The sequence below is a fragment of the Diceros bicornis genome, chromosome 7 (assembly GCF_020826845.1).
Source record: "Diceros bicornis minor isolate mBicDic1 chromosome 7, mDicBic1.mat.cur, whole genome shotgun sequence".
In the NCBI taxonomy this organism is placed as follows: Eukaryota; Metazoa; Chordata; class Mammalia; order Perissodactyla; family Rhinocerotidae; genus Diceros; species Diceros bicornis.
In genome coordinates, this window is record NC_080746.1 from 58,548,836 (window position 1) to 58,575,353 (window position 26,518).

The 26,518-nt window shown below is 44.6% G+C and overlaps 2 protein-coding genes across 6 annotated transcripts in view; one reads left to right on the top strand and one right to left on the bottom strand.

The window, feature by feature from the left end:
• Positions 1-199: 199 nt before the first annotated feature.
• Positions 200-15,079, bottom strand: LRRC51 (leucine rich repeat containing 51). Of its 4 annotated transcripts, XM_058545712.1 has the most exons (6): positions 14,885-15,078; positions 7,511-7,594; positions 6,760-6,888; positions 1,754-1,959; positions 698-846; positions 200-418 (listed from the first exon to the last, which is right to left on the bottom strand). In XM_058545712.1, exons 3-6 carry the CDS (start codon positions 6,839-6,841, stop codon positions 277-279), a joined length of 579 nt encoding a protein of 192 aa, XP_058401695.1. In that variant the 5' UTR covers positions 6,842-6,888; positions 7,511-7,594; positions 14,885-15,078; the 3' UTR covers positions 200-276. The 4 variants fall into 4 exon arrangements, with proteins under 4 accessions (XP_058401695.1, XP_058401694.1, XP_058401696.1 ...); XM_058545711.1 differs by lacking the exon at positions 7,511-7,594 and having other exon boundaries at positions 14,885-15,077; XM_058545713.1 differs by lacking the exons at positions 6,760-6,888; positions 7,511-7,594; positions 14,885-15,078 and adding an exon at positions 5,496-5,532.
• Positions 15,080-15,210: 131 nt separating this feature from the next.
• NUMA1 (nuclear mitotic apparatus protein 1) overlaps positions 15,211-26,518 on the top strand; it is a 64,647-nt gene continuing 53,339 nt past the window's right edge. The window contains exon 1 of one of the 2 annotated variants that reach the window (XM_058545677.1): positions 15,211-15,308. The gene's annotated coding sequence lies outside the window, so the exon portion shown is untranslated. Of the gene's footprint in view, positions 15,309-15,334; positions 15,453-26,518 lie in introns of those variants that run through there. The other variant, XM_058545679.1, reaches the window with a different exon arrangement.

Genomic DNA, 26,518 nt, shown 5'->3' on the forward strand with positions numbered 1-26,518 from the left:
TATCTGAGCTGAGGAATGAAAAAGGGCCCAGAGAGGTTAGAAAGTTTCCCAAGGCCATGCAGTAAACCCAGGTCTCCTGCATCCCAGGCCAACAGGTCTTTCCCTCTCCTGCCTCCCTCTTTCAGTGAAGTAAGACCAGGGCTAGTGGCAGTTGCCTGAGTTGGACAGCATTTTTACACGGTACAAGTGACTTCCAATCTGAACAGCTCAAATCGTTTATTGCAAAACCAAACTGGTCATCTTTGGGCCTTTAGGACTGCTAGGGTCCTGGGAACCTCAGAGTGTGTTCTGCTTGATCCGGACCTTCTTGGGCTTGATATTCATGCGTTTCCACACTTCAGCTGTAGTGCGGTCTGCTTTGGTGACCTCACTGAAGTCGAATGTGGTGACACGGGGCAGGGTACACAGCACATATTGCCTGTGGAGAAGACTCGGGCTGGGGGCCAGTCGCCCCCCAAACACCATCCTCCCTCTACCAGTTGCTGCTATTTCCCCTGGCTGCAAGGAATGGAGGGACTTGAGTATAGTTTAGGGGAGACTGAGTTTATCCTGACTGATAGCAAGAAATGCCTGAAGATCTCTACACCCTTCCCTGGTCCCAGCATGGCAGGAGGATGGTGCTGGATTTCTTGTCTCCCTTCCTCCTCTCCTTCAGGGGAGTCCAGCTGGAGCCCAGCTCCAGGGGTAGGGCACTTACCTATACCCCTTCTCTTCCTCTATGGGGTTCCCATGGAGTGTCAGGCTCCGGAGCCGAGGGAGGACAGCCAGCTTATTCACCTCTCCCAGACGCTGGATGCTGTTGCCATGGAGATAGAGGATACTCAGGTTGAAAAAGGTTGTCAGGACCTGTTGGGGAAGGAAACCAAAAGCCCGATTAGTCAGGGCCTTAGATCTATGCTTAGGACTGACTTAAGGGCAGAGAAGGAAGAGTTTGGGGAACAACTTGCCCTCCACCCCCCTCCCCTGCAGCCATACTGGATGACTCCAGCCTCCTTTCATTTACCTTTGAAGGGGTACGGGGCATCACACTGACATAGAGCTGTGATCTGAGGGGCAGGAGGGATGGACCTGTGTCCTAGCACTGCCACTGGCTTATGGGTGACTGGGCTCTCCTGCCTCTCTCTGAGCCTTAGCTGCCCCTTCACTGAAGACCGTTCCAGCTTTGGTGACCTAAGATTCTACCACAACAGGGGACAGGGATACAGAGCATCATTTAAAATGGTAGCTTAATTGAGATCACTCTACCCAGGGAACAGTTTCCAAGTCATGCTCTAGCTCCTTTGCCCTCTAACAAGGATCCTGGACAGAAAGGGGCCAGTTTTGTTTATTTCTTAAAAACTTGAGTTGGAGTTCATGGAAAGTAAGTGCTGTACTTCTACTACCTACCTCTTCCATAGAAGAACTCAGCACAAGGCACAGTGGGTGCCCAATAAGGAGAGCTACGATTTTACTTCAGCCTCCTACGTGCTGGTTTGTTTTCATACATTCTCACTTAATCCTCAGAAAACCTTTATGATGCTGGCATATTATTCCCATTCTTTAGACAGACAGGCTGAGGTTTTGAAAGGTTAGGTAGCTTGCTCCAGATGAGTAAGAAGCATATCTAGGATTTGAACCTCCATCTGTCTGAGCCCACAGCCGTGGGCTTTGCACAGCACCATGCTGCCTCACTATGTGGGAGGTGGAGAGGCGGGGGGCTGGACAAGGTGGCTTCAGGCCCACCCTGACTGGACCCCCACGCCTGGGAACTCACAGGGTCAATGGAAGTCAGGTCATTGAAGGACAGGTCGATCCAGGCCAGGTTCTCCGGATGCTCCAGCAGCTGGGAAACCACATGTTTGAAGTCTTTCAGGTCATTGAGGACATTGTTTTTCAGCCACAGGGACTGCGTCAGTGACTTCCCTGACTTGGAGTGCCTTAGTGGTCGTAGCCCTGTCCTTGGCTTCTCGCTTATCAGATCTGTGGGGACAAAGTGAGGCTTGGATGTATCATCTTTGCCTTTATGGCTGGGCTGGGTGGGGGGCGGTGGAAGGGACGGAGCTGAGAGGATTAGCAGCCTAAGCTGTAGCTGGAGGGGCTGGCAGAGCCATTGCCCTGTGCTTGAGTCCGGTGTGCTTCTATTCCTTGTCAGCTCAGGACCCCGTCCCACAGGCCCCAGCAGTCAGACTAAGCTTTTGGTTTGGGTCACATGCTCCTCTCATGACTATTGTATTATTGGGTCCTCTGTATACATGGGAGTCGGGGGGAAGGGGGCAAAACTACTCCCATTTTACAGATGCGGAAACTAAGAACTAGAGGTGTTGGGCTTGAACCAAGATGATAGCACAAAATCCAGAATTATCCACTGGTAGAGCCTATAGAATTCACTTCAGTGTAGCACACTGATGTCCTCTCTCTCTTCCTTTACTATTGAGCAACTACTATGTGCCAAATACTGGATATACACTGGTGAAAAAAATGAGAGACAGTCTGTGCCAAGCTCTGTAGGAGTAATAGGGCAGGGATGAAGCAGATGTTTATGTCTTGGAGGAGCTCATATGGGCAAGATGGAAACAAACTGGTAATAAAGTGTGATAAACGCCATTTAAGTTGTGGAAGCATAGAAGAGGGGCTCCTAACCCAGTCTGGGAGCTCAGGGAAGTTTCCCAGGGAAGGTGAAGCCTGAGCTGGATTTCAGTGGGTTAGGAGGTGTTAACCAGGCAAAGAAGGATGGAAAGTATGAGAACAGCATGAGGTATGGAACAGCATGGGTGCATGTTCTTGTGCTGTTCAAGAGGGCAAGGAAGAAATAAACAAGGAGCCTCGAATGCCAGGCTGAATATCTTGGACTTTATCCTGTAGGTGATGGGAAGCCACTGGAGGGTTTAAAGCAAAGGAGATGATTCAAATCTTTCATTTCAGAAAGATCCCTCTGAAGCTTTAGTGTGGAGTATGGATTTTAGGGAGTGGGTGTCACTGGAAGAAGGATTTGGCTCTTTTTTTGTGTGAGTGAGGAAGAGTAGCCCTGAGCTAACATCCTATACCAATCCTCTTTTTGCTGAGGAAGATTGGCCCTGGGCTAACATCTGTGCCCATCTTCCTCTACTTTATATGGGATGCTGCCACAGCATGGCTTGACAAGTGGTGAGTCAGTGTGCGCCTGGGATCCAAACCCACGAACCGTGGTTGCCGAAGCAGAGCGCACGCACTTAACCGTTACACCACCGGGCGGGCCCCACAATTTGGCTCTTTCAGTCATCCAAGCAAGAGATATGAGAGGGACATACAATCAGCCTGACTTGGTGGTTGACTGGATGTAAGGGTAGAATAATAATAAAGGGTGTTGCCCAGTTTCTTGTTTGGGTGACTGGGCAGATGCCAGTTCTATGAACTGATACAGAATTAGAAAAGGAGAAACAGGGTTGGGAAAGTGATGAGTTCAGGCTTAGCCTTGGTGTGTCTGAGGTTCCTATAGTCCAAAAAGGTGAAGAAGCCAAGTAGGCAGTTGGATATGAAGGTCTGAAGCTCAGGGGACAGACTTGAGAATCATTAGCATAGAGGGTGTACAAGTTAGAGAAACAGATGAGATTCCTCAAGGAGAGTGAGAATAGAGAGGAGGAACAAGGGGGAAGGAGAGTCTCTTAAAGAAGTTAATGAATAATCAGAGAAGGACAAGGAGAACAAGGAGAGAATAGTTTTAAAGATGCTCAGGGAGTCCATAGTTTATAGGAGTGAGTTTCAGGGAGACAAGCACTAAAAAGTAGTTTTGGCAACTCAAAGTCCCTGGTGACCTGGGTCAGGCCTGTTTAAGTGAAATGGCAAGGGCCTGGGGACAGAAGCTAGATTGGAGTGAATTCAAGAGTGAATGGAAGGTAAGGAAATATAAGCAGGTAGGATAAATGACAGCCTCAGAAAGTTTGGCTGAGGAGATTAGGGAATAGAGTAATGTCAGAACCCATTTGTATGGACCTGTCTGCCCCCCCGCAGCCACCACTTCGGTTTTTGACAAATGAGATCCAGAGGATGGCCCCTGCTCAAAGCTCATAGTCAGTCAGTGGCAGAGCCAGACACCAGCTCTGGCTGAAGTATTTTTCCTGTTGTCCCTAAGCCTTTGCCACCTCCGGGAAGGAAGTATTTAGTATTCCTCGAACCTGGCCAGCTTGTCTTCACCCTCCCCTCAGCTCTTACTGGACACACTTCCTCTCTTCCACCCCCACCCAACCTTAACTTCCTCTTCTCCTCAGCTGCAGGTTGGGCAGCATCCACCAGATGGCTCTCTGCCTTAGTCCTGGAGTGAGCAGGACCTGCAGTTGAGGCCTTGGGGGTGTGGGGGAGGTGGCAGAAGGGTACTGGAGCAGAGTACCCCAGCTCATGAATAAGTTCCTAATCCTTCCCCCCAGCCTCACATCTCCTGACTGCAAACCTTGAAACGAAACGACAAAGATGAATAAAAGTTAAGGTCAAAATAAGCTCACGTAATGGACTAGCATCGAGTCTGATGAGGCAGCAGCTTGGGGAATGCCACCAAGCCTGGGCTGATCCCAAGCTCAGAGGGAGCCACTGGTGGGATGGCGTTGCCTAAAACTTGAGGCTGCTGGGGCTGTTGTTATCAAGGGTGGAGTATGGTGTGCAGGCTGCTACAGGTTACTGCTCCCCTCAGACTCCACCAGGGCACTGCGTTGCCTGAGGATCGGTCGAAGCTGCTTTGTTCAGAGTAGGCCAAAGCAGGTCTGGAAACTTGACCACAAATATCAACACTCAAAGAACTGGGGGTTGTCCAGCCCCAGGAAGACCTGAGGAAAACATGATCCTGTCGTCTTATCTCTGAAGGGTTGCCATGCAACTTTTTCCATGCATCCCCAGAGGGCAAGAGTTAGTTTAATATGAAGAACTTGTGTCATCCCTTACTCCAGTAATGGAAGGGGTTGGTAGGTGTGTATGATGGGGGACTCCGTTAAAACTGTAGGTTTGTGAGCAGAAGTTAGAGGACTATAGGTTGGAGTTAGTACAGATTGGATGCCTTCTGAAGTCACTGCCATTTCAGATTCTATGATCCATCTGTTGATTAATTTAGCAAATAGTGTACCAAGAACCCCCAAACTCTACCCAGTCCTCTAACTCCAATTTTAAGTAAGTGTTCCATAAGCTCTGGGGAACCTGAGGGGACTGGCCTTTTGAGGCTTGGATGTACCTCTCCTTCTCCCTTCCCCACAAAACTCAGCAAGGAGCACAATCCCTGGCATATATGTATACACACACATACGTATACATACATACATATATATGTATATAAGTGCTTAATAAATAGTAGGTGCTCAATGAATATTTAACTATTGAATGAAGGACAGGGCATCTGTAAAGATGATGTTGGTGCTGTGGAGTTATTCTTGGTCATAGCTTGTCTCCTCACTCTGAGGACTCCATAGAGGTCAAAGCTATATCTCCCCACTCAGAGCTAGGAATTCCCAGGGTAGGCAGGAGCCGTACTTCCCTTCCCCCTCTGTCAGTCACCTCACCTATCTTGTACGTAGCCATTGTTGCAGCTAAAAGCCTTGTGAAACATGGACTACATCAATCAGAAGTGATGCCATGCACTTAGTGGTTAAGTGCGTGCGCTCCGCTGTTGGCAGCCCGGGTTCGATCCCGGGCGCGCACCGACGCATCGCTTCGCTGGCCATGCTGAGGCCGTGTCCCACATACGGCAACTAGAAGGACGTGCAGCTATGACCTACAACTATCTGCTGGGGCTTTGGGGGAAAAAATAAATAAATAAAATTATAAAAAAAAAAGAAGTGATGCCATGCATAATAAGATCACGGTAGGTGGGTATGTGCTCATGAGAGAACGTGAGTTACCAGTGTGGCTGATGCCAACCCAAGTAGTACTCTAAACCCAAGCCAAGGCTAGTACCTCCTGGATAACCTGCTTCCTGAACTTAAAGGTGGCCACCAATGGCCTAAGAGAGAAGACCAAAACCAGATAATGGGTCTAGGATAAGTTGATGCCAACCTGTGTTCTGTAAGGGCGGATGTACCGATGCATTTATGAGAGACCAGATAACAAAAGCCAGGGACAGCAGAACTTCCCTAGCAAGAAGCATATTCCCTTGAGAATATGCTGTTATTGAGAGCCTCCCTCTGTGTCCTCCTGAGAGATCTGGCTGCCCATTTACAAAGACATTGAATGATAGAATGGGCAGTGCTGGAACCTACAGTAAGTGTGAGTGATGATGGAATAAACTTGGATATGACTGGAATGAATATAAAAGTTAATTAATATTTAAACTAGAAACGTGCCAGCCTGTTAATAACAAGACCCTGCATGTTTTGCCAATGATCAGAACAGGATTGTGTCCTCAGACAGAGAAGACGGGGTTCTGCCTGTTGGCCAGGACTCTGCAGCAGCCTGTGTTTTCCTTTCATTAGTTTCTTCCTCTCTTTAGGTAAAAACAGGAGAATAAAACCATTGGCTGGTAAACTGGCTTCCCAATTTTCTTCCACCTGACTTTCTGGCTGTAGCCTGGCTTCTTTTGAAGATTATCAATACCCTGAGAGCCCCCTGGTTCCTTTCAGGTTTCTTGCTAATTTTTGAAAGAGCCAAAGCCTTCCAACTCCCATCTCCCTACCCCCTACTCCTCCCAAAAAAGACAACAACCACAACAAATCTGCAAGCATATGAGAAGAATCGCTTTAGGCTTTTCAGTAGAAGACTAGTTTCTCCCTAGGGACCACACCTGGCCTGCTGCCACAGGGAGTGGAGTGCTGTGCTCTCTGGGCTGACCTTGGATCACGTGGATGCTTCGGAAGGAGTAGTCAAGAGGGGCCTCCTGCACCGAAGTGTTCGTATAGTCCTGTTTACTCATAGCTCAGGCCGTCATTTGTCAGGTGTAAGCATAGGCCGGGGTTCAGCCTGGGAGGACAGAGAAGGACTGATGTTCCAGTACAAAGGGCATCGGCCCTCAGGTTTCCCCACAGCCCTCCACCCCTGCTTTCTACCCTCCACTACTCCAGGCTTGCCTGGCTACATTTCTGTTTTAAGATAGTAATCATGATTCCCTGCATTTGTAGGGCACTTCCTACTTCCCAGAGCACCTTCACATTTGATAGTTCATTTGATAGTTATAACACCCATTTCTGCTTTCCAGACAAGAAACAGACCCCAGGGTGAAAGCGCTTGCCCAGAGTTAAGCCAGTGAGTCAGCTGTGGACTGCAATCATAGTCTCCTGAATCCTACTCTGAGGTCCTTTCTGCCACAGTAGTTACCATGGAGGCTGTCTCGGTACCTACCCTCTGGTGACATCAACTGGGCTGTTCTATTGCTTAACAAACCCCGGGGGGCCTGCACTGGATCTGGTGTCTGACAGCCCTTTGCAGTCTGACTCAGCTGGGGATTAGCTCCGTTCGTGGCTCAGCTTGTCTGTCAGCCCCATTATCTTTCCATCCAAAGACCCTACTATCAGCCACATCTTGAATGTAGTCATATGTATGTAAACACACATACACATAAAACCAGAGTCTACCTCACTCTCACCTGTCACTGATGCCTGAAACCTCACCATTAGGGATTCATTCCTTTGGCTTCAGGGATTGTTCCCTGTTAAAATGGAAATACCCCCTGAGAGGGGTGAACACAATGTTATCAGTCATTTAGAACGTGGGGTGAATTGTCATCAGATCCTTTCCAATTTGTTAGTTCAAGGAGAGCTGAGAATATTTAAAGAGACTGGGGCGAGCCATGAGAACACTACTCACCTGGGAAGGAGAGCTGGAAACACTTTACTGAGGAGTTTTGTACGTGACACATACAAACAAAAGACAGACTGACAGTACATGTCCCAGGCAGCCTCCCCATTCTCACTCCATCCACTGCTGTCACCTTTGCATTTACTACTTCACCTGCTTTCCAACACACTCATAAAACAGGATGATTTGTAGAACAGTGCTGTCCAACAGAAATATAATGAAAGTCACAAATGCAAGACGCAGATACCATTTTTTTCACATACATAATTTAAAATTTTCTAGTAGCCATAAAAAGAAAAGTAAAAAGAAACAGGTGAAGTTAATATATTTTATTTAACCCAATATATCTAAAATATCATTCAATGTGTAATTGATATTAAAAATTGAGATACTTTACACCTACAGCACATCTCAATTTGTACAAGCTACCTGTTGAGTGCTCAATAGCCACATGTGACTAGAGGCTATCATACTGGACAGTGCAGATGCAGAACATGGAAACAGGGAAGGGAAAGATTAGACGCCATATTAAAGGAAGAGAGAGAGAGATGTACCAGGGAATCAGGAAACTAAACCTATTATTTAGCTCTGAAATTCCTGGCAGCCAAAGCAAAAAGGGAAACCTCAGGATATGTGGTTCTTTTTTTCTTTTTTTTAATTTTATTTATTTATTTTTTCCCCCAAAGCCCCAGTAGATAGTTGTATGTCATAGATGCACATCCTTCTAGTTGCTGTACGTGGGACACAGCCTCAGCATGGCCAGAGAAGCAGTGCATTGGTGCGCGCCAGGGATCCGAACTCTGGCCGCCAGCAGCAGAGTGCGCGCACTTAACCGCTAAGCCACGGGGCCAGCCCAGGATATGTGGTTCTAATCATTTGATTCAAGGAAGCAAATTGTATGCAGAGACCATGAAATTCACAAATGTTCGTGTGTGTGTGTGTGTGTGTGTGTGTGTGTGTGTGAGAGAGAGAGAGAGAGAGAGAGAGAGAGAGAGAGAGAGAGCGAGAGAGAGAGAGAGCGAGCACGTGAACTTAACTGCTACACCACCGGGCTGGCCCCCACAAATGTTCTTAAAATGGAATTTCTCTTAAAAATCATGGACCTGATGGCCTGTAATTCAGCTTAAGCTTCATACAGTTCAAGTAAATTCCTTTTTTGGTGATAAAACACCTGCAAGGACAGAGTTTAACAGGTTTAGAGGAATGGAAAGTGAATGTCGTTTTCTCAAAAAGCAGCAGTCTCAACTGAGCTTTGAGGAAGTGCTGGCTTGAGTCACTTCACAGCTGAATTCTCTGTCAAGTGCAGGACTGGCCTGGTGGGCATGGGTTGTTGATTAGGGAGACCTGAATCTTTTAGATATCAGATCTACAGACAGACAACAAAGAACACATTATCCTTTTGTACAAATAGAGGAACCTGGCTTGTGTTCTCACCTAGACAGAAGCCCATCCCACTTGAGCACCTACAACAGGTTTGATGCCTGTCAACAAGATTGGATACTTTTCTCAAAGTAAGTCCTGGGTTGGGACCCCAGAGTTCTGCACTACTAGACGAGGATTTTTAGCTTAAAACATTTAAGGGCAGACTTTTATCATTAGTCTCCTTGGCCTCAGGAGGAGGACCTCCAGGTCCTCAGAGGACCTCAGTGCAGTTCCTAAGAACTTCTGACTCTGTGTAGCACTATCTCCTAATGCAATCTTCTGGATGAGTTAGCATTAAAAATGGAGCCCCAAGTAGTTGGGTAAATTTGCCATTGGGAAAGGATTATTAGTCTTCTCCATTTAAACACTAGCCCAGGCTATGAGCTAGTATTGTGTCTTATTTATCATCTAACACAGAATCTGGCTCACAACAGGCACTCAGGAAACGCTGGTAGGAGGAATGAATGAGAAACTGCCAAATACAAGGATTTCTGTTTGCCTTGCTCACTCCATTGCTGATGCTAAGCTGCTCTTTCTAACAATTGGCTCCCAGGTTCAGCTGTTACAGTCCACACCTCATTCACAGTAAGATATCCAATTCAATTCTGCAAACATTTTTTGAGTGCCTGCTGCCCTGTGTCTGACCAGAAGGAATGAAGCCAAGATACAAATAGTAGAACCCTGTCTGTCATGAGCACAGAAAGGCCTGCTGGGTTTCTACTGATTGTGGCAAACTGGCATGCATCCAGTTCTAAGAAACAGCTGCCTACTTAGTGAATGCTCTCATGTTTCAATTCTCAGCTCTAGTGTACCCTCTTTGATGAAGCCTTTCTCTCTAGATAAAACTGATCAATGTGTCCTGTTTTAGATTGATGCCCTTGATGATCCCTATTCATGGTCTCTCCTGTGTCCATCCCTTTTTGCCCTATAACTTTAATTCCATCCACTCTGATGCTGGGCTCAGCAATGTGACTTGCTTCGGCCAATGCGACGTTGGTAAACGTGAGGCAAACAAAAGCTTAAAGAGAGGGTGTGCCCTCTTGCTCTTTGCCAGTGCCAGGAGAACATGGCTAGCCTGCTGGAGGGATATGAGAAACGTGCAGGTGAGAGATACATGAAAGAGAGCCAGTGATCCCAGCTGAGGCCATCCTAGACTAGCCTATAGCCAGCCTACCCCAAGTCAAGATCAGGAGAGTGACCCAACCCACAAATGACTACAGACACATGCGTGAGCTCAGCCAAGACCCGAAGAAACATATGGCTGACTCAGAGACTTGAAAGCAATAATAAATGCTTATTGTTTTAAGCCACTGTGTTTTTGAATGGTTTGTTATACAGCAATGGCTAACTGATACAGGCCCCCACAATACTTTGAACAAAATTTTGTCACAGCCTGTTGCCTCATATGTAAAATGAAGACAAACGGTATCTTGAGAGCTGCTGTGTGTCCTGAAGCAGGTGCTCAATAAATTGAAACAGTTGGACACTCTACTCATTTCTTTATAACCTAGTTCCTATTTCCTCCCTGTAAGCTTGAGAACAGAGACAGAAGCCAGACTTCCTTCTCTCTTCCCCCTATTACCCTGCACTGAGCCTGCCAAAGAATGGGTATTCATTAAAGGCTTAATGGACAAATGGTAAACAGAAAAATGAAAGAAGAAATGAAGGAATAAATGAATGGTATCATCAAGGTGTCACATAGTGAGCCTGAATGCTGGGGACAACTGACAAAGCCTTGAGGCTGCCTTGCTCACTCCAGAGGCTGTGTTTTTGGAGTCAGTCTTTCCCAGCTGCTATTCTGCCTATGACTAGGAGCTAGTCAGGTCCCAGCGCCTTTCTCATCTGTCCAGTGACTGACTTGATGAATGACAGGGTTAAGGGCGTACCTGCCTTGTTTTGGAATTTTTCTTTTCCAAATTGGAAATATCTTTTACTGTTTTTCTTTTCTAACTTTAAAAGTTAACATGATAGCTGAATAAATTCAAACAACATAGAGAAGTACATTAAGTAGAAACTAAAAGTCTGAATCTCCATCTCACCCTTTAAGAACAATCATGATTAACAGTTTGGGAATATAACCTCCCAGAAGACATATACAACAAAATTATATATTTTTTTAGGTTTTTTTTTATTTTTTTGGTGAGGAAGATTGGCCCTGAGCTAACTTCTGTTGCCAATCTTCCTCTTTTTGCTTGAGGAAGATTGTCCCTGAGCTAACATCTGTGCCAATCTTCCTCTATTTTGTATGTGGAACACTGCCACAGCATGGCTTGATGAATGGTATGTAGGTCCACACCCGGGATCCAAACGTGCAAACCCCAGGCGCTGAAGCAGAGCACATGAACTTAACAGCTACGCCACTGGGCCCTCCCTGAAATTATGTATATTTTTAATATTTAATATTTTTTAAATTTATTTATCTTTTTTTTTCCCCCAAAGCCCCAGTAAATAGTTGTATGTCATAGCTGCACATCCTTCTAGTTGCTGTATGTGGGACGCGGCCTCAGCATGGCCGGAGAAGCGGTGTGTCGGTGCACGCCCAGGATCCGAACCAGGACCGCCAGCAGCGGAGCGCGCGCACTTAACCGCTAAGCCACGGGGCCAGCCCTATATTTTTAAATAAATACGTACTGTCTACTCTTTTGTAAATTTATTTTTTTCTTTTCAAATTGTTGTAGGTTCTCGGGCCGGCCCCGTGGCTTAGCGGTTAAGTGCACGCGCTCCGCTGCTGGCGGCCCAGGTTCAAATCCCGGGCATGCACCGACGCACCGCTTCTCCGGCCATGCTGAGGCCGCGTCCCACATACAGCAACTAGAAGGATGTGCAGCTATGACATACAACTATTTACTGGGGCTTTGGGGGAAAATAAATAAATAAATAAAAAGAGAAAGCGATGAGTGGTTCACGAAAAAAAAAAATTGTTGTAGGTTCTCTTACCCTTTTCAATAGCTGCAGAGTATTCCATAGAATTTGTGTGTATCCTACTTTAACTTTATTTACTTAATTTAATTTTATTTAACCAATTCCAAGTTGATGGAAATTTGTTTTCAGTCTTTGGAAATTACTAACAATTGGAATTTGATTTGTTGACAGGCTTTTCCTGCCCTCTCTCAGGTAAGTAGCAACATGATGGCACAGGAAGCTTTGAGGAATGATCAGATGAGGAAATCTGATAGGAGATTCAATGGCCTGGCCTAGAAAGGGTTTCTGTTTCTGGGCTACGGGAGGAAGAAAAATCAAAGAATGTCATGAAAAGTCTGCCACATAATCTAATATATTCTGGGAGGTTCTATTCCCAGGTGCCAAAGAGAGGCCCAAGATCAGCCTGTCTCCAGCTTACCTCTCTACTCCCATCTCTTATCCTCACCTCCAATTCTGCAGGCCAGCCAAATGCAACTACTCGAAGTAAGTTCCCTGCAGCTGCCTCTGGGCCTCTGCACATCCAGGTTTCTCTGCTTGGAATACAGTTTCTTCCTCCTTTTGCTTTGCTAATTCTTACTTCACAACTCAGCTCAGGTTTCACCTTTTCTGAGGAGCCTACCCTTATGCCCAAATCTGGATGTGGAACTTCTCTTCTGGGCTCCCATAACACCCTGTACTTACTGCCATGGTAGCACTCATGACACTAGGATTATCTGCTGACCATCTGTATGTGCATAAACTCCACCAGGGCAAGAACCACGTTTTTCTCATAGCTGAATCCCTACAGAGGTGGCAAGTAGTAGGACTTAACAAATACATAAAAAATTCCAACAGTGAATAATACTATAAAGGAGAGGGACATGAGGTTGCTATAATTGAGGAATTTGACTTGGTCTGAGCAGTCAGGGAAGACATTCCTAAAGAAGTGATTGGAAAAATCTGAAGGATAAGTTCAAATTAACTGTAGCAGGGGGAAAACATGAACATTCCAGGCAGAAATAAGAGCATGTGCAAAGTCTCTATGGTGAAAGGTTACTTAGAAAGCTTGAAGACCTTAAAGAAGGCCATATAACTGGAGGGGAGAAAGGGAGGGATACGTATGATTAGACTGGAGCCTGGAGGTGGGCAGGAACCAGGCTGAGATGTTGCTTGATGCTAAGAGCAATACGAAGCCACAAGGTAAATTTTTAAATGGGGGTGGGGTGGGAGAAGTGAATACCTAATTTCCATTTTGAAGGATTACTCTGGCTGCAGTATGGAAAATGGCTGGGAGGGGAGGCAGGAAGATGTGATGGTAGCTTGGACTAGAGAAAAGATATTTAGGAAGTAAAGCTGAACTTTGTGATGGATGGGAAATGGACGAGGTATTAAGGATAACTCTTGGGTTTTTGGCTTCTGTAATGGTGAATAGATGTGAGAACACTGGAAGAGATGCAGCCTCGGAGTACACAGAGATTATCAGTTGCAGACATGTTGAGTTTGGGTTGTCTGTGAGATATCCTGAAGGAGATGTTGAAGAGGCAATTGGCCATATAGACCTGAAGCTCAGACATGAGGGCTGGGCTGGAGATATACACTTGTGTACATCTGCACACAGGTGGTAGCTGAAGTGGATGAGAATACCCAAGAAGAGAATATAGAGTGAGGTAGGAAGTGGGCCTAGGACCAAGTGGGGGGCCAGGGCTTTAAGATAGTAAGTGGACCAATCAGGGCCAGCTAGAAGCCATCCAGAAGCCAGTTAATCATGGGAGCATCAGACATGGGTGCTGTGTTAGCCAGACTGTTTCCTGGCTAGTTTAGTTAAATCTGTTTGATTCCCACTGTCTTCAGTCTCTCTAGTTCCCTTTCCCCACTTAAACTTTCAAGGAAGGATGTGAAACTCATTCAGCCTGAAGTATAAATAACCCAAAGTAGGCCATACAGGTTTCTTCTCCCTGGGGCCACTGAACCTACTCCTTGGAACAAGTGCTTACACTAGAGAGGCTGTAGGCTCAAGCTAGACACTTGGCTGTAAGTTGGCGAACTGGGGTCTAGTCCTAGCTGTCACTGACTTGGTGTGTGGCCTTGGGCAAGCCGCTGCTCCTCTCAGGGTTTCAGTTCTCCAATCTATGAAATGGGGATACATATGCTTGACTCATAAAGCTCAAAAGAGACTGCATGTGAAAGCGCTGGGTAAGTTACTAAATGTAATAGATCTGTCATGAAGACAGTAAAAGGAATGAAGCTCTAACTGTAGAGCTTCGAGAAGCAGACCACGGAGGCGTAGGAAGAAGAGATCGTTTAGGCACAGGACCCCTCATGAATGTGTGGGAAGATCCTGCTGACTCTCTGAGAAGAAGGCTTACCCTGGGGTCTTCCTGCTTGGAAAGAAATGGGCAGTTCAAGCCCCATCAAGTTTCCTACATCTCCAGTATTAGGGCCTGTGATGTACTCTAATGCTACTCCCTTGTCTCGAATAGGGTCTCAGTTCCTCAGAGGGAAACCAACCCCATGTCTGAGGGCGTTTCAGATCTCCCAGGGTGTGTCAGGGATTTGAGGCATTCGTATTAGGGGGCCCCATGTTTGTGATGGGGGAGGTTCTAAAGCACCCCCAAATCTGTATGGGTATACATCTCAGCGTCCTTCCCTCCCCTCCCCGCGCCCCTCTATCCCACATGTGTGTTGTGTCTTGTTCACTGTGAAAGGCGATAAGGGGTGGGGGGTGGGGGGGGTCTCAGGTCCCCGAGAGAGGAAGTTCTTAGTCTCTCCGGGTGCCCTTCCCCTTTCCATAGAGCTCTCGTCCCCTAGAGCGAGTTTCCTGTTTTCCCGCCGGACTCACCCGCAGTTGCTTCCCCTCCAGCCTCGGCGTCCCACTACCTTAGGGTTACTCAGCGCAACTCCATGGCAACTACCTTCAGCACTGTATGCGCTGCCGCGAGGCCTACCCGGAGCTGTAGTTCGTCAGGGGCGGGGCTCCAAGGCCGCGGGAGGTGCTGGGATTTGTAGTCGTCTTTGCCCTCAAGTCGAATCCGGGGTCCGGAAGTAGTGACACCCCTTCTCCTTTCCCAGTGGCCCTCACACTTCCTTTTCTCGGGTCCTCAAGCGTGCCCTTGCGTTCGACACCCGCCGACAGGGGCCAATCAGAGGGCGGCGCGAGGGGGCGGTGCCATAGTTTAAACTAATTGTGCTCTCACAGCGCTCGCGCGAGCCCGCGACGAAAACACTCGGAGGCACCTTGAGGCGGAGCGGGAGCGCGCGGCCAGGTAACCGGCGCGGGCCCACGGCTGGCGTTCGGCCTTGGCGCCCGCGGGGATGCCCAGGCCTAAAGGGGGTGCTGGAGAGGCAGGTGCGAGCCGAAGGCCTCCTTCATAGCCGAGTCTGACAGGGGAGAATCCGTCGGGGGTCAGGTGTGTGAGGAGACGGGCGTGCCTAGGGGGAAGCTCTGTTTGGGGGCGTGTCTGTGGAATTAGGTCTGACGGCGACTGGGGTGGGGGTAGTGCATGTTCCCGAAAGGCTTGTCACCGAGAGGTCCTGTAATGGGAAGTCTGCGCCTGTCATTGTTAACAATAGTAGTAGTAAACATCTTCCGAGCACCAACTACGTTTCAGACGCTGTGCTACACCCTTTATATGGATCATCTTTTAAATCTTCCGAACAACCTTATTGTGCTTTATGACAGATGGGGAATCGAAGTTTATAATGTTGAACTTGGCCGGGGTTACATAGCTGGTGAGTGGTTGGTTGTCCTGGGGTTCTTGAGGGTTGGGCCTAAATGAGGACGGGGGGAGGGAGTGCCTGGGGGTGTGGCTTGTCTTGGACGAGTCCATTTATTTTGACGCTCACTTTTCACATATGTAAACAACGAACTTACCTGCCTTACCTACATTCCTGGGGTGGTTGTGAGGGTCAAATCGGGTAAGGTGTTTCTTGCGAGCATCTTGGAGAGAACAGATTTGTGACTATAAGGGATGTGACTGTGTGAAGGTTGTTGGTGGGAGAGAGCCCATCTGGTTAATGCTGCCTCCTCTGGGCGCCCTCTTTTGCTTGCCCCTGAGGTAGCGTTTTTCATCTGGTATTCTAAGAGTGTCTGCATGTTTGTCTGCCCTTGTAGATAGAGACAGTGTCTTTTGTCCCTGTATCCTGATGCCCATGCAGGATATGAACCGGGCCATTAATGTGTGCTTTGAAATGAATGAGCTTTCTTGGGCTGAAGGGAGATAGGAGCCCGGCTTTCCCATCGTTATTTAGTGGCTGTTGAACCTCTGTATTAGGCTATCCTCTTGCCTGGAATGGCACTGCCTCCTGAAAATGTGATATTTACTTGCTTTAATCCGTGCTTCCCTCTCTCCAGTGTCTGTTGCCTGGTCCTGTGTTCCCAAAGTTCTGGATTGTGGTTTTTTTTTTTTTTTCCTGAGGAAGATTCACCCTGAGCTAACATCCGCTGCCAATTTTCCTCTTTTTGTATGTGAACCACTGCCACAGCATGGCCACTGACAGATGAGTGGTGAAGTTCTGCCCCAGAGACGCGGCCGGGCTGCCGAAGCAGAGCGTGTGGAACTTAACCACTAGGCCCACCAGGGCTGTCCCTGGATTGTCAAATGTGTTACTCTGTGGTGGGCAGACTGTTGATAGTCAGGGAATTGGGGGCTCTCTACCTTGTGGAGATTTTTACTGTTGGGAGTATATGGGAACCTGGAGGGAGCATTCATATCAAGTAAGGTAACTTTCAATCAGCAGGGATGAGTGTATCTGTTCCCTCCCTCTCTGTTCCTATGTGGATTTTCTTCTTTAGCGGAAGAAGCACATACTTCTCTGTGAAAGTTCCAGAGAACTCTTTTTTTGGCCCAAGTTCAAGCAAATGATGACTAATTGTAATGCCTGGTTCTTAATCTAAAACCAAAAGCTGTACTCCCCCCAAATTAGAAGATCTTCCTCAAAAGCTCATATAAGAAATATTTCTAGTTAGAATATTCTTTTTTATCCATGGAATATGGAAGTGGGAAGAATGCCTTGAACTTGAATTCTAGAACTATTAGGATGGGGGGGAAGTCCTGCCACAGATGACTAAACAGCTTATCAGGGAATGTTTTGATGGCGTGTCTAATTGATAAAACCCTATGGTCAGTGGGTATGTGGGGGGTCATTTATTTCAGCCTCTTACCCTGTGTACACTAAACATATCAAAGAGTGTTGTCCAGACTCACAATGAGCACTTCCAAGAATGAGACCACTCCGGAGTCCATCTCCACCTACCACCAAAAGGTAGTCCATCTCCATGTTTAACAATTCCAATTAATAATAATTATTGTTTTGTGCTGTCAGTGATTATTTCATTTTACCCCATGTATGTTTACTGTTTGTTTTGTCACTATTCTTTCTTGCATTTTATTCCTTCGTTTTGTGTCAAATAAGACGAATATATCCTTCAGGTGTTTTTTTCAGTGAGCGTCTGTTAGTGGTAAACACTCTGTTGCAAAATATATTTCCTCTTCTGTCTTGACTGACAGTTTGGCTGAGTACTAGGCTTCAAATTATTTTTTCTCAGCATTTTGAAAATGTTATTTTACTGAAATTCTGGTTTTTTGTTTTTGCTCTTGAGAGCTATGCTCACAATTTAACTATTATTTCCTTGTAGGTAACCTGCCTTTTTCTCTGGTTGTTTTTAAGATCCTCCTTTTTGTCATTTGTGTTCTGCAGTTTCCTTACATGGTGTGGATTTAATTTTATCCTACTGGGGGCTTATAGTGATTCCTCAATCTGAGATTTCATCAATTTTGTAAAAATTCCCAGTCATTATCTCTTTAAATAGTGTCTCTCCGTGATCTCATATGTAACTTACATTGGACTTTCTCATTCTGTCCTCCACATCTCTTATTCTTTCTTTCATAATTTCCATCTCTATCTTTCTGTGTTACCTCTGGGTAATTTCCTTAAATTTGTCTCCTACCATACTAATTGCTCCTCGGCTAGAACTAATTTACTTTTTGAATTCTTATTTTCATTAGCTAGTTTTTCCTTTCTAGAGTACTCTTTGGTTCATTTTCAAATCTGCCTCTTTGTTTTTCATGGCATTTTGTTTTTGTCTCATGTTTTCAATTCATCTTATGTCTATAATAATTTTAAATAAACTTAACTCATGTTTTCAATTCATCTTATGTCTATAATATTTAAATAAACTTAACTTATAGTCTCTCATATTGTTCAATATTTGAAGTTTTTAGGGGTGTAATCCTGCCATGTGTTTTAACTGACTCTTGCTCATGATGAATTGTTTCCTCAAATATTTTGTAATTTGGGGTTGTGAGCTCATATTTAAAGGAACATCACCTATGGTAATCTTATGTAGTTTGGGTTGAAGTCAGTTCTCTCAAGAGCAGTTTTTTTTTTTTTTTTTTAAATCAGCTTTGCTTAGGTATAATTTATGTACAATAAGCTATTTAAAGTAAAAAGAGTTTTGACAGATGTATACACCTATAAAAACCTGCCACAACCAAGGTACAGAGCATTTCCATCACTCCCAGGTTTCCTCATGCCTCTTTACCGTCCATCTTTCCATTCACCTTGGCCCCAGGAACTGCTGCAGATTGATTTGCATTTCCTAGAATTTTATATGTCATATCATACAGTGTGTACTCTTGTGTCTGGTTTCTTTCGGGTAGCATAATGCATTTGAGATTTATCCATTTAGTTGCATATATCAGTAATTTGTTACTTTCTATTGCTAAGTAGTATTTCCTTGTGTGACTATATTATACAATTTTGTTTATCATTCACTGTTGATGGACATTTGGGTTGTTTCCAGGTTTTGGCTATTGTGAATAAAATTGCTGTGAGCATTTATGGACACATCTTTGAGTGGATGGACGTAAATTTTCCTTCTTTTCAGAATGGAATGGCTGGGTTGTATGGCAGGTGTATGTTTAACTTTTTAAGAAATTACCAGTTTTCCAAAGTGGTTGTACCATTTTATGTTTCCATAGCAGTATATGAGAGCTCCAGTTGCTTCATATTCTTACCAACACTTGATATTGTTAGTCTTTTTAATTTTACCCATTCTCATAGAGGTAATATGTAGTAATATCTCATTTGGTTTTAATTTGCGTTTTCCTGATGACTGATGATGATGAACATTTTTTCGTGTATTTATTGGCCATTCATATATCTCCTGGAGCAACTTTGTGTTTGCTTCTGTTGGGCACTCAAGACTATACCAACCTGGGATCAAAATGTCTGTAATTTTTCTCTACTTGTAGATTTCCAGGGTACAGGCTTAGTATGAATTTTAACTCCAAATCCACCTCTTGTACATACCTATGGTTTTGAATTCCGAGGAGGTTTTTTCGTCTTACTTCACTAGGTGAGCAAGGCAACCTTCCTTATTTGCCTGTGGACAGATTTTTTTCTTACTCTATCTTTTAACTGAGGGTCTCAGCCTTTATACAAGGATCTCAGTTGCTTTTTGTTGGCTCAAGCTCTGTCTCCTGGACTATGAGGAGATCGTAAATTCCTTACACTGCTGGGACACTTATGCCATCAGCTCACTAATCCAGTTTTCAGTTTCTTTGTTTCTGTTTCCTGGGATTTCCCTTACTTTCTTGTGAGCTCAGTTTGTCTATGTGTCAGTTAGGATCCAATCAGGAAAACAGAAACCACCCATAGGTATTTTAAAGGAGTGAACTCAGTAAAGGGAATTAGTTTAAACTCTTGTTGGAGGGCTGAAAAAACAAAAAGTGATTCTTAAAAAACTTGGATAAGTTTTTTAATGGACTGCATTAAGCAGCTACTTCATCCAGAACTGAAAAACAAAGGGAGGAAGATTGGGGTTATCAGAACCTAGAAGCCTGGAGGGATCTGGAGGAACTGCACCCTGATTCTCTGAGGAGAGGGTGTTGCCTGGTGGCGGCCTGGAGGAGGCAGGTTTGGTTGAGCCCTGCCCAGCTGGTGCTGGTGCCTCTGAGGGGGCACAGTGAGGCTGGTTCTAGGAGTTTAGAAAGAAGTGAGGAGGAAGCAACTGCTGTTGTCAAGGAACAGCAAGCCACAGGAAGGAGGAAGTCCCTTGGATCCTCCTCCTGCCTTCCATTTTCCTTTTAGCACCCCCTATTGACAGAACCTAGCAGGGAGCCAGCTGGCAAAGGTGAAATGGAGTTGGTGGAGTCCAAGCCCCAGCATTCCAGAACAGAGTATAACAGGGTAGGTAGGTGTGGAGCTGAGAGAGAGTAACATAACTGACACAGTTTAAAAGGATGTTTATTATATTTTCCTACGCATTTCCAGGAATATTTAGTGGGAAGATTTTTTGCTTATCTGGTTCATTATATCAACAGTCAGTAATAGCAAGAGCTAACTTTCTTTTTTTTTCAGCATATACTGTGAGCCAGGCACTGTTCTAAGCACTTTACATGAACTGCTTTCCAAACCTCTATGAGATGGGTACTATTATTATTACTATTCCCTTTAACAGACAAGGAAAGTGAGGCACAGATAAATTAAGTAATCTACCCAAAGCCATACAGTTTGTAAATGGTGGAGTTGGTGTTCTAATCCAAGCGTTCTGGGTTCCATAGTCCACATTCTTAACTTCTTTATTATGCTGAAAGTTCTTCTCTATGTCAAACCAAAATCTATCTTCCTATAATTTCCACTCACTAGTTCTGGTTTTGTCTTCTTGCAGGGGGACGCATAAGTCTTTCTCCTCATCTGCATGACAAGCATGCATATAATTGAAAAAAGTTTTCATGTTCTCCCTAGCTAAACATCTGTACTTCCCTCACATTTGCTGCGACATGACTTGCAGACAACTTTACCATGGTTGTCATTCTTCCTTGACGTGTACTCTGACTTTGCTTTTCAAAGGTGGGGCACAGAGTTACCTTCTACTAATGCAACCTGAGCCCGCATTGATATTTTGGGTAGCTCTGTCAGATTCGTGGTTCCTTGAGAGTGTATGTAGTAACAGCCTCTCCTCTACCTCCCACCATAGGCAGCCTTTTTTTTTTCTTCAAGGCAACCTCTTTAATATGAAAGGCTGTACCAAGTCTCTACAATCCTATCTTAGTTTGGTTGATTTCTTTTATTCTAAATGCAGGGCTTTATACTTAATCCTGTTAAATTGTATCTTGTTGTTTTTAGTAACATCAAACCTCTTAAGATCTTTTTGCCAGATCAAATCTAAAATCATTGTATTTTCTGTCCTTCACAGTTTATAATTCCAAAGTTTGACAAGCAGGCCTTATATGTTTTCATTCTGTCTTTGATAAAAATGCTAACCATGGTCGAGTTGAGAAGCAAGCTCTATGTTACACCACTGTAGATCTTACTCCAGTTGATGGAAGTTTTAGGGAAATAGTTTTGACTATTCCTTCTGCTAAATTAGGGGAGAAGCTATCTGGAAAGGGCAGTATCTTGGCTGTCAATGAGGGGAGGAGAGAGTCAAGGTTAAGGGTTGGCCATTGGGCCAGTTGCTCTAAGGAGGGACCAGTTGGCAGAAGTAAAATGATCTGGTGGCATAGAAGGGAGAGAGGGCACATTGCACAGCATGCTCCTGAGTTGAAGCCTCTGTTGGCAACTATATCAGCTGCCCTTTCTGTCCTATTTAAGGGCCAGTTTCTTTGAAGCCAGTGCAGGAAATGCCAGTGATTTAGCCTTGCAGATTTCTTCTGCCTTATTGCAGTTGAGGACTGGTTTATCTGGTGAGGAGTAAAGACTGCATATAATTCAGGCATATTTATTTGACCACGTGGGTGCCTTCCTGTGATTGGCCAGAGACACTTGTTTTGTAGGCTATCAAATTTTTGGTATCCTGTGGCAAAGTAGGTGCAATAGGACCCCAGTTCTTGGTCCTGTGTGTGGGTAGCAACTGCATTCTGCCCTTAAGTGGGCATTTGTCAAGTGATTTCTGGATGGTTTCAGTGAGGGGTGAGATAATAGTAGCTTTGATTGCCTACTTTTCTATCTTTTCTGTGGTGTGACAATGTGAGTTTGAGGGAAACCTCTTGTTCCCTACAAGTTTGCCACTGTATGCCTCATGAACTGCTGCAAAGTGAACTGTCTGGCTGTTGACCTCCAAAGCCCAGGTTCCTTAGGAAGTGAGCAAATACAAAATGAGTGTCTATTATATCTCTCACAGAGCTGAGTATATAAAGATGTGTAAAATACAGAATTTCCCTCCTCAGCAGTGGTTCAAACCTACAGATACTTTACAAGAGTAATGTAACAAATACTTATATATTCTTCACCTAGATTCACCAGTTGTTAATATTTTGCCACATTTGCTCTCTAGCCTTTGTTTTCTGAACCTTTTGACTGTTAGATGTGAACATTATTTTACTACATCCCCAAAATATCTCAGCATTTCCTAAAAAGAATATCTTCCTATATAACCACAATGCAATTAACACTCAGAAAATTTAACATTGACTCGATACCCAGTATACAATTCTTGTTCAGATTTCTCAAATTTTCCCAATGATGTCTTTTACAGACATTTTCTCAATTCAGGATCCATCAAAGGATCATGCAGGCATGTAGTTGCCATGTCCCTAATCTGTTTTAACCTTGAACAGTTCTTGAGTCTCTTTTCATCTTGAATGCCTTTTTGTGTATCATAGCATTGACATTCTTTAGAATTCAGGTTAGTTTTTTGCAGAGTGTCTCTTAATTTGGATTTGTATGATTATTTCCTCTTGATTAAATTCAGATTAAATATTTTTGTTAGAACTATATAGGTTAATAACAGTAGTTTGATTAGTGAAGCTAGAAAACCTATGGAAGCAGTATTCAATTTTGCATGACAGTATATAATTTAGCACTTGATTTTGTTATCTAATCTGTAAGCCCTATAGGAATTGAGAGAAGAGGTACTCAGTAAGACCTGGAAGAACTAGGACAGACTTTGGCAGGAAGATGAGATTCGGAAGATGGACAGAATTTGCGGCAGTTGGAGTATGGTTAGATAAGCCGCTGTTTGGGCTTCCCATCCCACTGTTAGGGCTATCCTTATCAAGAAAAGTGAATTTCTTCTTTAGAGTTTAGAGCTCTGTGTCTTCCATGGTGATTATACTGCTAGAAAGCCTAATAGTTTACAGCTCTTGCTTTGGCTTCAGACAGGCCTAGAGACTGTGCCCAGCATTTTGCCAGCTGCCTAACCTTAGGGAGGTTTCCTCACTTGCAAGCTAGAAAGAGTATTAATAACTTTTTAAAAGGTTATTGTGATGCTCATAGTGAAATATTGCATAAATATTTAAATAAAAACATTTGAATGCCTTTAGGTGGGGGCAACACTCTCTAGTTCTGCCATATGCCCCACTGGAGCATTTATTTCTATTACCTGCCTAACCCCTGAAGGTGTTTAAATCTATCACTGCTGGATAACTGAAGGCATGGAAATGAGAAAGGGCTTGGCTCATACAGGGAGAAGTGGGAAGACTGGCTTGATTAGTTCAGAGTGTACACTGTGGAATAGTGGGAAATAAAGTTGAATAAATGACTTGAGGCCATATAATGGAGGACTTGGAAAGTTAAGCCAGAGAACTCAGATATGATGCTTTAGGCTGAAGAAAACCATGGAAAGTTTTGAGCAGGAGAGACACACTTGGAAATGAGAGTGATATAGAGCCTCCTGAGGAAGGACCTTTCCTGGTTTGGAGACTGGAATCCTAGTAGGGCAGGGCCTTCCCACTGCTGACCAAAGGAGGGTGTGGTTTGGCAATCTTGCCACAGGAGGCCAGAATTTCTGCCCCAGTGACTCTTCCTGCTTTGCCACTGACTCACCCCATTGACCTGGGCTGCGTGGCTTCCCTTCTAGTTGCTGTCTGATCTACAGAATGCTGGGGCTGCCCAAGATGATGTGAGATGATGTGAGGCAACAGCAGATGGGATGGGGGAATGAACAAGCATTCCTGTTCCTTTGCCCTTTCCCTGGGTAGAGGCTAATTCTAAGCCAGACTGCCAGGGATCACTTCGTCCGAGCCTGAGGAAGCTGTCCACTAGGAGGTGAGTCAAGATGGTCCCTGCCCTCTCTTTGCTTCTTCATAAGTCAGCTTTTTCCTGAACAGGATCTCTCCTTACTTTCTTTTTCTCTGATCCAGGTTCTTCAAAGTAACCTTCTTTCAATTACTTGACGCAAACCGATTACTGCAGGAGATGGGCAGAAACATATGCTTCTAGTTGTGGGGGAAGCATCCAGAGGTTTTCACTGACCCCTGCTGTGAGGTAGATTACCCAGAACCCTTGTGAGCTAGACACTAAACAATGGCTCATACCCAAAGGGGTGGCTGCAGCTAGGTCATGGTCTTAAGCTATCATTTCTCAGCCACTGGGTTTCAGAACCATTCTTGGTATGCTTTAGTGTCCTGAGTTATCTCCCTTCCCCTTTGAAAGATAGTGGTGAGGAATAGGGCAGGGGGGAGGTGCGTGGGTTAGGATATGTTTGTGGCTTGTGCTGGGAGTCAGGGTGGTTAGGTTTCTAGTCTTGACTATTGCTAACCAGCTGTGTGACCAGGGACAAATTGCTTAACCTCAGTGGACTGGAGATTTCTCATATGTAAAAATGAACAGTCTGGATTATATGTTCTGAAAGATTTCTTCCAGGGCCAAAATTTATGATTATATAATGTGATTGTAAAGTAATATACTAGTTTATTTTTAACACATGTGACAGATATTACACATATATTGCCCCCTTCATTGTAATTGTGGGACAATTAGAATATTTGTAAGTTTGTCCCCCTCAAAGTAATTGTGTTCTCAGCCTTTACATTTATTTGGGTGATGCTGTCAGTGCACAGATTTTTGGCTTCTGGCCAATCTTTTGAATATCCTCAAAAGTAGCAAATCTTAACTTTTGCTTGGTGGATTCAATTTTTGGAAACAGCCAGAAGATGCTGTGAGCCAAAGAGTCAAGCAAGGCAATACCTTTTTTGGTGAAGAATGAGGCGTGACTATAAAACAGTAAGACAATTTTTGTGTGTGTCTCACATAGAGTAGACTTTAAAGGCAGTTCCAAAGGAGTGTTTTGTAAATATTTTGAGCACTGTTAATATTGTTAGAATAGGCAAATAACTTTCTAAGGAGACTATTTTGATTACAGTTTTCATTTGATTTAATAAGATTGGAAATATTTGTTTTAAAAGGTGTCACTTCCTTTACTCACTGCATATGCTTGCTTCTAGATCAAGATAACTAGATAGTGGAGAAAATTAGCCTTTCTCATGATAGTCCTCCCAAGTCACAAATGTGTTGAGGGCCAAAAAGGGTTGGAATGTGTTGCTGTAGGATGTTGTAGCTGAGGAGCTGTTGCAGTCCCATCTCCAGAAGACTCTACAGCCACAGGTTCTTCAGGCTGCGGCAGCCACTGCTCACCAGCATGCCAGAGTCCATCAGGATGCTTCCCAGGTGTTGTGGCTGAAGCAGATGGTTTGGTAGCTCCAACCTTTTATAGGAGAAATGATACATCAAGTCACTTCATTGATTTTTTTTTTTTTTTTGTAAGCAGTTGTGGGTTTGAGAAAGGGTGGAGATGGGCAGGAGGATGGGGAGGGGAGTCAAAGCAGAGGAGCTGTCTTGAATGCATTTAAATTAGACTGATTTTAGTACCTTGAATCTATTCCTGGAAATGGTGGCCTGATTGATAACCCCATCAGTAACATAAGGTATTAGGCAGCCTGGTCAAACAATTCTGTCACTAAGTCACTATATGATTGTTTGCAATTCTCTCTCTTACTCTAGGCCTTGTTTTCCTCCCTTTTATATTGAAAGAGTTAGATACTAAAAGTTCTAGATCTGAAAACAGGTAGACCTAAGGAGGTTTGAGGTGGGCAAGTATCTATTTGTTCTAAGCTGCTTGACTATTAGTCTAGAGGTAGGAGTGGAATTCCTTTTTCGCCCCTAAATTATAGTGACTTTATTCTCTACTTGCAGTCACAGCTGAGTGATCAAACATGAAGTAGCTATTTAATGAGAAGCAGGCACTGGGAACTTTCTCCTGAAAAACAATCGCAGGACGTGCTGGTCCTGAGAAAAGTCATTCCCTGGTAGGACCTATTGTTTGAAAGAGGTGGGGGAGAATTTCATCAAAATGGACAGTGTGGACATTGTGATTTAGAAGATTTAGAGACTTTGTTCCCTGCTGTGTTAATTTCAAGCTTTTCTGTAAAGGGATTCTCTTAATGATTGGTGCAGTGGGATTCATTTAGAGAAAAAGCCCCATGTAACCACAATTAGAAGTTAAATGCCCAAGAGCAGAGCCACTTGCTGGAGAGACAAAATGACCTACATAATCAGTTGCTTTTTAATACTTAGATCTTACAGTGACCTCAAGGAGAGAATAGGCTACTTGGTGAGCTTTCTAGGCACCAGGCTGGGAGATTTGGGCTCCAGAGAAGGAGGTAACCTGTAGAATCCACACCTCTTAATCTCTCTATTTCTCCTTTCCTTTAGTGCCCTTTAGTTTTAATTAGGATTATGTAAACACACT

Bases quoted from the DNA above. Each gene is read 5' to 3' on its own strand.
- LRRC51 (XM_058545712.1), bottom strand. From the start codon at position 6,841: ATGAGTAAACAGGACTATACGAACACTTCGGTGCAGGAGGCCCCTCTT. The intron at 1,960-6,759 runs GTCAGCCCAGAG...TTGTCCCCACAG, and splicing joins AAGCATCCACGTGATCCAAG to ATCTGATAAGCGAGAAGCCA. The intron at 847-1,753 runs GTGAGTTCCCAG...CTTCCCCAACAG, and splicing joins ACCTGACTTCCATTGACCCT to GTCCTGACAACCTTTTTCAA.